Source organism: Medicago sativa, chromosome 6 (genome assembly GCF_051527215.1).
Source record: "Medicago sativa cultivar Bolivia chromosome 6, Bolivia_mono, whole genome shotgun sequence".
Taxonomy (NCBI): Eukaryota; Viridiplantae; Streptophyta; class Magnoliopsida; order Fabales; family Fabaceae; genus Medicago; species Medicago sativa.
In genome coordinates, this window is record NC_140754.1 from 69,080,435 (window position 1) to 69,092,185 (window position 11,751).

Sequence of the window (11,751 nt, forward strand, 5' to 3'; positions counted from 1 at the left end):
ACTTAAACCTCTCCCAAGCATCATAAAGAGACTCGCTACCCCTTGCGTGAAGTTTGATATTTCGTGCTTTTTCTCCCAATATTTTGACATAGGGAAAAACCTCTCAAGAAATTTCAGCTTTAACTCATCCCAAGTTTGTATTTTTCCACTAGGTAAAGACAACAACCAATCCTTAGCTCTCCCAGATAAAGTGAAGGCAAAAAGCCTTAGTTTCTTTTGGTCTTCGATAACATGGGCTGGTGGTACACAATATTGGCATGTTTCATAGAACTTGCTAAGATGCTCATGAGGACATTGGGATTCTCTCCCCTCAAATGGGTTATTGCTCACCCTTGTTGGACAGAAGTTTTAATGTCGAAAGCGACAGGGTTAGCTGGCTGAAAAATGTGAGTTAAGCCACCACAGTAAGTAGTTAATCCGTAGTCACCCATCAAAGGTCTAGGTGGGGGCGGTGGTGGTGGTTCTCCCATGGCTATGAGTTCAGTTTCAGCAGGATGGATGATTATAGGTGAAGAATTTATGGGTATACCTTCAGCTGATCTAGCTAATAGAACTGATGTTTGATTAGCCCTTGCAGTCTTTTCGATCTCCGGATCGTGCAACAAGTCCTGAGGTTGGTCTCTACCTCGCATAAACATCAAAAGAATACCTTATTAGCACTGCACCATAAACAACCAAATAATATTTTTTTTCAATATACAGATAAAAATGTAAATGACATAAATCTTAACAATTAACGTTGTTGCCTTGTTGAAATTAATCAACAGTCCCCGACAATGACTCCAAAAACTTGATAGAAAATTAGCAAGTGAACTAATTTAAATCGAAGTAATAAAATGTTCGTTTCCAAAAGAACTGTTTTAATCTTTACTCAGCAAAGTGGTTAATGTTAAGATGTAATTAAAATGGGGGTTTCCTTAGGCAAATTGGTTTTGAGTGCAATTGTAATTAAAACGATGAGATTAATGTTGGTTTTAGAAATAATTTAGAGAGATCACTAGGTCATTCGATTCATCTACACACCGCTCATTAGCAACCTGTTTCTTAAGTCTACGAATGTCATAAAGTTAACGACAAATTAACAAAATAACTTAGGTCAATTCCTTGATCCTAAGTCCTCTTATCTAATTATAATTCCCTAATCCCTTAGGCGATCCTATAATCATCAAAGGTTTTAAGTCCGTTAATTCAATGATCACAACCTAACAACGCTCTATCCCTAGATTGTCTGTTAGATTGAACATTATAAATATTTCTGAGTTATATGCTAGTGTTAATAGTTGTGTAATCTCTTGAATCAATTATATTGGGTCAGAATCATAAAAGCATTAAGAACCATTTATACTGAATAAACTAGAATGACATTCATAAAAAGTAAGAGTTTCAGACTACATAAACATCGGCTAGTACATAATCATCTCTTGACCTAATCGAAAAGGATTTAGCTACTCATGGCTAAAGCATAAATAACTAATGTAAAAGAAAGCTTCATTAAATGAATTGGATAACCAGCAATGAGTTTTGATGGTCTCCCACCTTGTTCTCAGATATCCAGCTCCAAAAGTCAGTTTCCTTCTCCAAAATTCCGAACCTTTACTTCAGAAAACAACTTCGCTTTTATAGGAAAAATCTCAGATGCGCTAAAATCGTACTACGATGCTGTAAATCGGAGTATGATTGCTCATTAAAATCAGATCCCAGCTAGAGCGTCTTCAAAATCGTAGCCGATGTGACGAGATCGGAGCACGATTTTTTACGAGACAAAATGTCTCAAAATTGAAGTCAAATCGTAGCCCGATGATCATAGATTGGAGCAGGATTTCCTCTTTTCTTGCAAACATCAAACATGTCATTTCTTGCCTCTAATTCATGCATAATCACCTAAACTCAGCTCAAAAATTCATAAAAACTGAAATAAATGAATGTATGACCTAGTCTCATCAGAACCCACTAGAGAAATTAATCTTTATCTTTTCTTTCAAAGGTTCCAAAAAAATAAATTACATCAATATAATAATGTCAACTTTCTGGAATTGATTGAAAAGATTGCATAGTTAAATTTGATAATGCAACATCATGCGGGACACATTTATGTATCATCATAATGAACTTGTTAGAGATACCTATAACATATAAAAATAGGAATGATGTACTTCTAGTATACAAAGGAGTTCTTCTATCTATTATTCCTCTAAAAAGTCTAACATTAATTTTGTATCATGTATTATTGTTGTTATGAGTTTAAAATTTGAGAATTTTGCATCCAAAAGTTTAAAATTTAGTTAATTACGAGTTAATATACTTTTAATTTTTTTGTGTTATTATTCTTAGGAGTTAAAATTTCAGTCTACTTCGCATGTGCTATTGTTATATACTTCTACGATATTTTATTCTGTTTTGGTGTCTATGGAGTATTTGATTTATTTTTAGACATTGCCTAAAAAAACATTTATTTGGTAGTTGATGTATATAAAGACTTTAAGTGCTTTTGCTAATGGCAATTTTTATCCGTTTGCAACAGAGCGAATTTACCTATTTTGGTTGCAGAAAAGTAAGCAACTGTTAGGATTCTTCGAATCCCCTCTGTATATTCGTTGTTGGATAATAAGTAATCTAAATGTCGCGTTTATTTATCTTAGGGTGACTATAAAAGTGATGAGGTCGTTAGGAGTTTCCTAAATAGGTAGGGTATCCTACGTCTAGGGTCAACAATTCCTATGATATCTTTGGCTAATTATTAATCAATTACTTCCTAGACAGATAGTTATCAGTAAAAGGATATAAATATCAAGATATAAGCATCCAGTTAGTGATAGAAATATTAGGCCCTGTCACAACCTAAATACCTAATCTAGGGTTGCACCTCTCACAAAAATAAAACTATGTCCTAATAAAACTTAATAGCGAACCAAAGAATAAATAAAATAAAATAAACGACAAATAATATTAAATAAATATCCAACAAAAATATACAGAGGTTCATCTTAGAACTCTAACCTAAAAAGATTTAGTTACACATGGTAACTAAAAACAAATTACTAAAGATAAAAACATACTTTAGAAAATCAACGAGAAGATAGAAACTCTCCTTCATCTCCAAAGTCGCCTTCCTCTTGAACTGCCACAGTTCTGAACGAGAAATTCTGAATGAGGAAGGATAGTATTTATAGTGAGAGTTTCTACTTGGGTTTGGGCTAAAAGTGCGGGCTTTACCCAAAATAATAACAAGAAAAGACGCTTGTGCCCCACATTTTCAGATGCACGGGGCACATTGCTATTGTGCCTAGCGCATGACTGTATGACAAAAGCCATACCCTAGGCGCATGAACAACTCCCTAGGCGCATGGATGCCTACTCCATGTGCTAGGCACATTGCAAATGTGCTAAGCGCATGGCATCTCCTTCCTGGGCCCAAATTCTCCGATTTTCTATCGTTTTAAGTCTTCGTCTTCAAATAACTTGTCTCAGGACTTGGGAACATAATTCCTCACATTTGTAAGTCTTCTTAGGCCTGTTGAATCTTCATTCGCTGCTTCCTTGAATCTTAACAATTCTTTGGATGTTCTTGATTTGCCGATTTGCATGATTTCTTCGTGAATTACTTCAAAAACCCCCTAAAATTGCTATGTTTCGGGAAAACTACAATTACAGACTAAAATATAGAAAACATTACAAAAGTCCCGAAATAATAGGAAATCATTCTAATACTCCTCCTTTATGCTGCTAAAACCTAATTAAAATAACTGAAAAACATGCTAACAATAACGTAAGATGACCTGTCATCAGTAGTGGAAAGCGGGAAAAAAAATGAAATGAAGAGTTAATAAAATCACAACAATGAACTAACAAATTTTATGATGTATTTATTAGCTTGTGTGTTTTAATCAATTAGCAAGTGTTTAAGAATATGTTTTGTTTGGATATGTTTAAGAATATGTTTTGTTTGGATAAGTATGATTAGGTAGTTACAAGAGACTTGATCTCTAAGTCATTGTGTATATATACTTGCTTGTAACTCTTTTCAATACAATGTGTGAATAAAAATTTTCAATACTATTATCTCTCTTTCTTCAATCCATAACAACCTCTAACCACCATAACCAACTTCATATTCTCCATTGAAACCCTAACCCTAATTTGACAGTGTTGCTTGCGCATGAATAAACCATAAGCTGCACTAATAGTATTATGCAAGGGGGCCATTTTCTCATATTATACCTAAGGTTCTTAAAACTCTAGGAACGGCCCTGATCTAACTATCACAAAATGAAACTAGATATGTTCGTTCACATTAAAATAATCCAACAGAAATGGTCAAAATCAATATTTATCAATAAGAATCAAATTTGATAATGGTCCAAATCAATATTTATCAAGAAGAATCAAATTTTCCTTCAAAAATCAATAAGAATCAAATTTGATATTATGAATTCACAACACTCACGCATTCTAAGACATACTCATTAACCACTTTCAGGGCAGATCCATGAACAAAGTTTTTGTGGGGCCTAACAAATATCAATTTATTTTGAAATTTTTATACTCTAGCGACCAAATTTTTGTCACTATTTTTGCCACTAATCAAGTTTGTGACCGATTTTTAATAGTTTGTACATTAGTGATTGACATTTGGGTTGCTTTATTCGTCGCTAATCAAGTTAATGATCAACTTTTATGCTATTACGACCAAAATTGTGGTCACTACAGTAAACAACTTTAAATTTTTAACCCTCATCTGCGCTAATAATTGGCATCTAGAGCCTTGGGTTCTCATTCAGGGAAACACGAGAGATATTGTGAAGGGTGAATTTTCTGGGAAACACGAGGGAAGTGTGAAGATTCATAGGTTTCGTGCGAAGCAAGAATGGCCAAGAATGGAGGTTTTGGTCCAAACATACTGGTTCTTGATGGGAAGAACTGGGAGAGGTGGAGCGCATTGATGAGATCACTCTTTGGTGCGCAAGATGTTCTTGAATTGGTGGAGAATGGATATGAAGATCTTGCTGCAAATGCAACAGATGTTCAAAGAGCTGCATTCAAGGAGCAGAAGAAGAAAGATTGCAAGGCATTGTTCTACATTCAACAAAATGTAGATTCAAATCACTTTGAGAATATCTCAAAGATAACAAGATCTAAAGAAGCATGGGATATCTTGGAAAAGTACTATGAAGGAAGTGATAATGTGAAGCAAGTGAAGCTTCATTCATTAAGGAGAAAATATGAGTTGATGCTGATGGAGGATGATCAAAGGATCAATGACTACATCTCCAAATTGCAATCTGTAGTGAATCAGATGAATGCATGTGGAGAAGAAGTATCAGATCAACAAGTTGTGGGTAGGATAATGAGATCTCTCACATCTAAATTTTATTTCATAGTAGTTTCTATACAAGAATCCAAAGATGTTAAAACTCTGAAGATTGAGGAACTTCAATTATCATTTGAAGCTCATGAGATGTTAGTGATTGAAAGAAGTTCAGAAAGAAGTTCTCAACAAGCCTTGCAAGCTCAAACCATCAAGAAGGATATATATGACAAAAATTCAAAGCCGAGAGGGAAAGGAAAGTTCAAGAACGGAAACTGGGGTAAGCCTGATGAAAAGGGTGAAAACTCAAAGTCTGGTGCAGCTTCTGGCAATTATCAGAACAAAAGGAAGGATGTTGATAAGAGAAAGATTCAGTGCTAGAACTGTCAGAAGTTTGGGCACTATGCTGATGAGTGTTGGCACAAGAAAGATGGAGGGTTGTCTTAAATTTTAATATGTTGTTGCTGTTATGATGTGAATTTTGATGAGAAAATGATGACGAACGAATTGAAAGATGAGAATTGAGGAAAACTAGTTTAGGTTTTCGAATTGAGTTTTAGTTTTAAAAACAGTGGATAATCTGGTAGGTTAGCGAAGAATTAGTGTTTGAATGATAGGTTGATGATGGAGTGAAGATTAGGGTCGAGTTTGGCGAGTTTAGGGTCGAAAACGGAGTTAGGAAAGGTCCCTTAATTCTAAATCGCAGATGCGAAATCGCAGAAAATCTGCGATTTCTGTACTCGAAACAAAAATAAAAACTGGGACTTTTCTGTTCAGAATTAGGTTTTGGTGTCTTCACAAAAGTCATAACTATGAATGTTAGCTTTAATTGGGCGTTGGTTTAACCTCATTCCAACATATAGAACTCAAAATATGATCAAAATACTACAGATAGGTCAGCAAGGTCGTGCTCTTTTCCAGGCTTAGGAAAATCAACTTTTTCACTCTTTTCTGTTCTGAACTAGGTTTTTATTTAAACATAAAAGTTGTAGATATTGATGTTATATTTCCGTTGGCTTTGGTTTTATCTCAATCAGACATCCACAACGTAAGTTATGATCAAATTACCATGCATGGGTCAGTACAAACGTGCATCCCTCCCAGCCTTAAGAAAATATAATTTTCCATCATTTTCTGTTTAGAATTGGATCTAGGTTTCTTCATGAAAATTGTAGGTATTGGTGTTAGCTTTCATTACCCATTAGTTTGAATCCATTAGTCCCTCTAGAACTTGAGTTATGATTTAAACACCACGCCTGAGTCATGCTGCGTTGTTAATGAAATTTCAGCACAATTCTTCTAGTGGACTCTTCAACTCCTATAAAAGAAATAGTAACTTTAATAAAGCCATTAATGTTTAGAGTAAAATTAAGAATCCATAGGCAACATATCTAGATGAGGGAATGTGTTCGAGCATAAAAGAAAGGGGTTGTTTCAAGATAAAAGCAAGTCTAAATATGAACCGGAGATAGTAACATATGAGAATCTAATGATGCTAAATATGGCCTGGAAATAGGGAGTGAAATACAATGATAGGAGGGGGGGACAAGGGTGACGTTTAAGATAGATGACTAAGCTAATATAGGTCCGTCGAATTAGAGATGAGCCTAAAACGGTGAAGTAGTATAAGTAGTAGAAGGGGAAGTAGAAGTCATATAGATAGGTAGTTCATGGCGGAGTGACAACGAAGAGAGTAATCCCTTAGGGTATTTAAAAAGTCTAATGTGGCAATTCGATTACGATATAAAATAGGAAAGATATAAAGAAGTGAAAAAGACGATGATGAGCGAGGATATGAAGTAGGTGCTTTTGGAGTAACTGACAAAGTCAAACTTAATCTCCGTAAACCAACGATGAGCTTAGGAGTATTGTTAATTGAAGAGTGAGAGAGTCATGGTAATCAAATAACTTAAGGCGAATGTTATATAAGAACGTATGAAGTGTAAAAACGAATAAAGAATATAGTGTAGTCGAATTAGGGGATCGTAGACAAAATGTAAGGAAGAATAGAGAGTTGTGAGTTAAGTAATGAAAGATAATAGGAATGATGATAGAGATGAATAAGATGGGAATCGATTAGAAGAGAGATATTAAGATGAATAGGAAAGCAGATAAGAGGTAATAGTTATAATGTTTTACGATAATAATAATGACCGGTATCGAGAGAATAAAACCTTGAATTATAATAAAGTCTTGGTGAGGGAAGTTTATGAAGTCGAAAGTAATGACGAGGTGCGATAATAAATTTAGATTAGAACAAGGTTCAGATTAGGAGAATGGTTGACGTATAAATGAGGATGAATGTGAGGACGAAGTAATAAGATGTAAAGTCGCGTTAATGAGAAGAATAAGTATGAAGGAGTTAATGACGATGGTGGAGTATAACCTAGTTGTAAAGAGAGGAGATGTTATGATAACGAATAAGTAAACAACTTAAGACTAAGAATGAGCAATATGGTATGATATCATAATAAAGTATATATAGTCGTAGAATAGATGAGAAAATAAAGTATGTCTGTGAGATAGATAATAAAATAAAATAGAGGGATGGTGACGTGAAAATGAGTCGCGCGTAAGGGTTGGATTAATGAAGGGATAATGTGGTGATATAAATGTCTTGAGAGGAAAAAAATGGTGAGGAATCTTAGGATTGTAATGAAGAGTGATGATGAGTAATGTTATGTAAACTTATAAATACGTGCGATGAAAGTTGATGAGGTCTATATCATAAAGATGCTAAGAGTGATGATGTCTGTATTATGATATGAGAACCGATGATGTTTATATGATAATGATGAAGAGAATGGTGAAATTTATTTCTAATAAAAGATGGGAGTGAGAGAGTTAAAGATCATAGAAATAAGAATAGGTGTTGTTTGTTTATATGGGCGATGAACTTGGAGATGTTTAAGGAGTATAAGAACAATAATGGTGACGTGTATTTTAGTTGATGATGAAAATAAAGAGTTTTAAAATAATTATTGCGGTGATGTTGTTGATGTTTAATAATATTTGGTGATGTAAGCGGTGATGGTTATATATGGTGATGTTTAGAGAGTATGGTGATGAAACGGTGAGAATATTTACAATTGGTGATGAAAATGGTGGTGTTTAATTATGGTGATGTTCTTGTTTATGTTGTGGTGTTTAGCATATTAGGGAGAGTCATGCATTAATGAATGATGTATTGATGATGTGTTGATGCATATTTACTTGACGAGTCGGTCCCCATGCATGCATACTAGAATTGAGTCTAGTAAAAATGGTGATGAATTGGTGATGAAAAGTCCAGTAATATATCTCTGGCAATTTGGTGATGAAAAGTCCAGTAACATATCTCTGGCAACCCGGTGATGATAGGTGTGGTACCACATTCATATAGGTCTTAGGATGAGTCCATATGCATTTAAATGATGTATTTGTTCTTGATATGTTTAAATGTGAAGTGTAATGTGATGGTGTAATATACGACATGTTGAGAAAGAATAATAGATGTTGATGATCTTGTAATGGTGGAATATTGTTCTTATGATATTTCAATATTGTGAATGTTTCCTTATAATTTGTTATGGCTGGATTTCTCACCCCTTTCTTGTTGTTGTATTTATGATGTCTGTACCTGTGGGGGTACAGATACTTAGGACGAGGAGATCTAGTTACTGGACGCTTAGAAGGTTGCGACGAGACTTATCTTCCGTCAATTTTATTTTAGTGATGATTAGACATGTAGTCGAATATGAGCTCTGATATGTAATAGCAGGGTTGGGGTTGACGATGAATTTATTTATCCTTGAATTTAAATCTTGAGAACTATAGTTATTTCTATTTCGATGTTGAATGACAAGAGAAATTTTTATTAATGAGATTAGAGAATTATTTTCTGTTGTTAAAATTATTATTTAAAAGAAAAATTTATGCTATTATGTGATATCATGTGAGGTTATGTAACATCCTAATTATTAAATTTATTCTTATTATTTAATAATTATCGTTGGGAAATAGGGTGTTACAAACATAGCACAAGATGGTTCAGATTCTGAAGTAGTGTTGTTGATGGCTACTACATGTGAAGGAAATCCACTGTGGGAAGATTGGTACCTTGATTCAGGGTGTTCAAATCATATGACTGGTCATAGAGAATGGCTGATTAACTTTGATTCATCAAGAAAAACAAATGTTAGGCTTGCAGATAGCAGAAATCTTGTGTCAGAAAGAATTAGATTGAAGAAATGCACTAATTGAGAAAGTGCTACTTGTTCCAGGAATGAAATGCAATCTATTGAGTATTGGACAATTGATTGAGAAGGGGTTTTCAGTCACTATGCAAGGCAATGTTTTGAATCTATATGATAAACAACATAATCTGGTACTGAAGTCAAAATTAACAAAGAGTAGAACTTTCTTGTGCAGCATTCAAAATGCTAGAGATGTGTGTATGTCAGTTGTTACTGATGAAGATTCAAACTGGTTCTGGCATATGAGGTATGGTCATCTAAATTTTAGGAGCTTATCATATTTGAGCACTAAGAATTTAGTATCTGGCTTACCAGTCTTAGATGCAGATAAGAAAACTTGTGAAATATGTTTGAAGGGTAAACAAAGTAGGCTTCCTTTTGGGTCTGAGAAGCCTAAAAGGTCAAAAACTGCACTAGAGGTCATACATTCTGACATTTGTGGTCCATTTGAGGTACCTACAATAGGTGGAAGCAAGTACTTTATCACTTTTGTAGATGAGCATACCATGATTCTATGGTTGTATACTATAAAGCTAAAGAGTGAAGCTTTAGAAGTGTTCAGGAAGTTTTAGATCTCAGTTGAGAAGGAAAGTGAAAAATCAATTAAGATCTTGAGAACTGATGGTGGTGGAGAGTATATCTCTAAGAGTTTTGAAGAATTCTGCAACAATGAAGGTATATCTCATGAAATCACATCTCCCTATACTCCTCAACATAATGGCTTAGTAGAAAGAAGGAATAGGACTATCCTTGACATGGCCAGAAGTATGTTAAAGCAGAAGAATATGCCACATATGTTTTGGGGAGAAACAGTCAGTACAGCTACTTACATTTTGAACAAATGTCCAACTAAGAAGCTGAAGAACAAAGTGCCAGAGGAAGCTTGAAATGGAAGAAAACCAAGTGTCAAACACTTGAAAGTGTTTGGTTCAATCTGCTATAAACACATTCCAGATGCAAAGAGAAGCAAGTTAGATGATAAAAGTGAAAAAATGATTTTACTTGGTTATCACTCAACTAGAACATACAAATTGTATGATCCAATAAGTAAGAAAGTTCATATTAGCAGGGATGTGATAGTAGATGAGAATGAAGACTAGAAATGGGAGACTAACACTGAAATAAGAAATGTGAACTCACATATCTTCACTGAATCTGATCAAAGTGAAGCATCTGATGAAGATATGGAGGTAATTCAGAATGACATTGAGACTGCAGTAGAAACTGATGATGATCAAGTCAAACAACCAGTTATGAGGCCACAAAGAAATAGGCATGCTCCAAGTAGATTAGAAGATGGTGAGGTATTGCCTGATAGTGCAGTGAATGATGAGGGTGAACTAATCCATTTTGCTCTACTAGCTTATGCAGAGCCTCTAAACTACAAAGAAACAATTCAAAATGAAGTATGGAAGAAAGCTATGATTGAAGAAATCAAGGCTATTGAGAAGAATAACACCTGGAAACTAGTTGAGTTACCTGATAAGAAGAAAACTGTTGATGTTAAATGGATTTTCATAGTGAAATTGAATCCTGATGGTTCAGTTTCTAAATACAAAGCAATATTGGTTGCTAGAGGCTTCCTACAAAGATATGGTGTTGACTATAATGAGGTATTTGCTCCTGTAGCTAGATTAGAGACTATAAGATTGGTGGTGGCACTGGCTAGCAGCAAGAGCTGGTCATTATCTCACCATGTGAAGTCTGCATTTCTAAATGGACCATTGGAAGAAGATGTGTACGTTACACAACCACCATGATTTGAAGTAAATGGGAAGGAGCATATGGTGTACAAGTTACACAAAGAACTCCATGGCTTGAAACAAGCACCTAGAGCATGGAACAAGAGGATTGATTAGTTCCTACTTCAAATTAGTTTCAACAAATGCAAATCAGAATATGGAATATATGTTCAGAAACTGAATGATGAGAATATAACTGTGATTTGCTTATATGTAGATGATCTATTGGTGACTGTAAGTAACCAAAGTGAGATTGAGAAGTTCAAACACATTGTACAGTGTGAATTTGAAATGACTGATTTGGGAAGGCTATCATATTTCCTTGGATTTGAGTTCAAAACTAGCAAAGCAGGCATAATGATGCATCAACAAAAGTACATTGAGGAACTTCTTGAAAGGTTTCAAATGACTGATTGCAATACTGCATCAAATCCATCTGAAAAGAATGCTAAATTGGATGAATGCAGTA

At 34.5% G+C, this 11,751-nt stretch overlaps 1 protein-coding gene across 1 annotated transcript; it reads left to right on the forward strand.

The window, feature by feature from the left end:
* The first annotated feature begins 4,864 nt into the window (after window positions 1–4,864).
* LOC146916524 (uncharacterized) lies at window positions 4,865–5,686 on the forward strand. The gene has a single exon (XM_085721663.1). It carries the CDS (start codon window positions 4,865–4,867, stop codon window positions 5,684–5,686), a length of 822 nt encoding a protein of 273 aa, XP_085577789.1.
* Window positions 5,687–11,751: the final 6,065 nt, after the last annotated feature.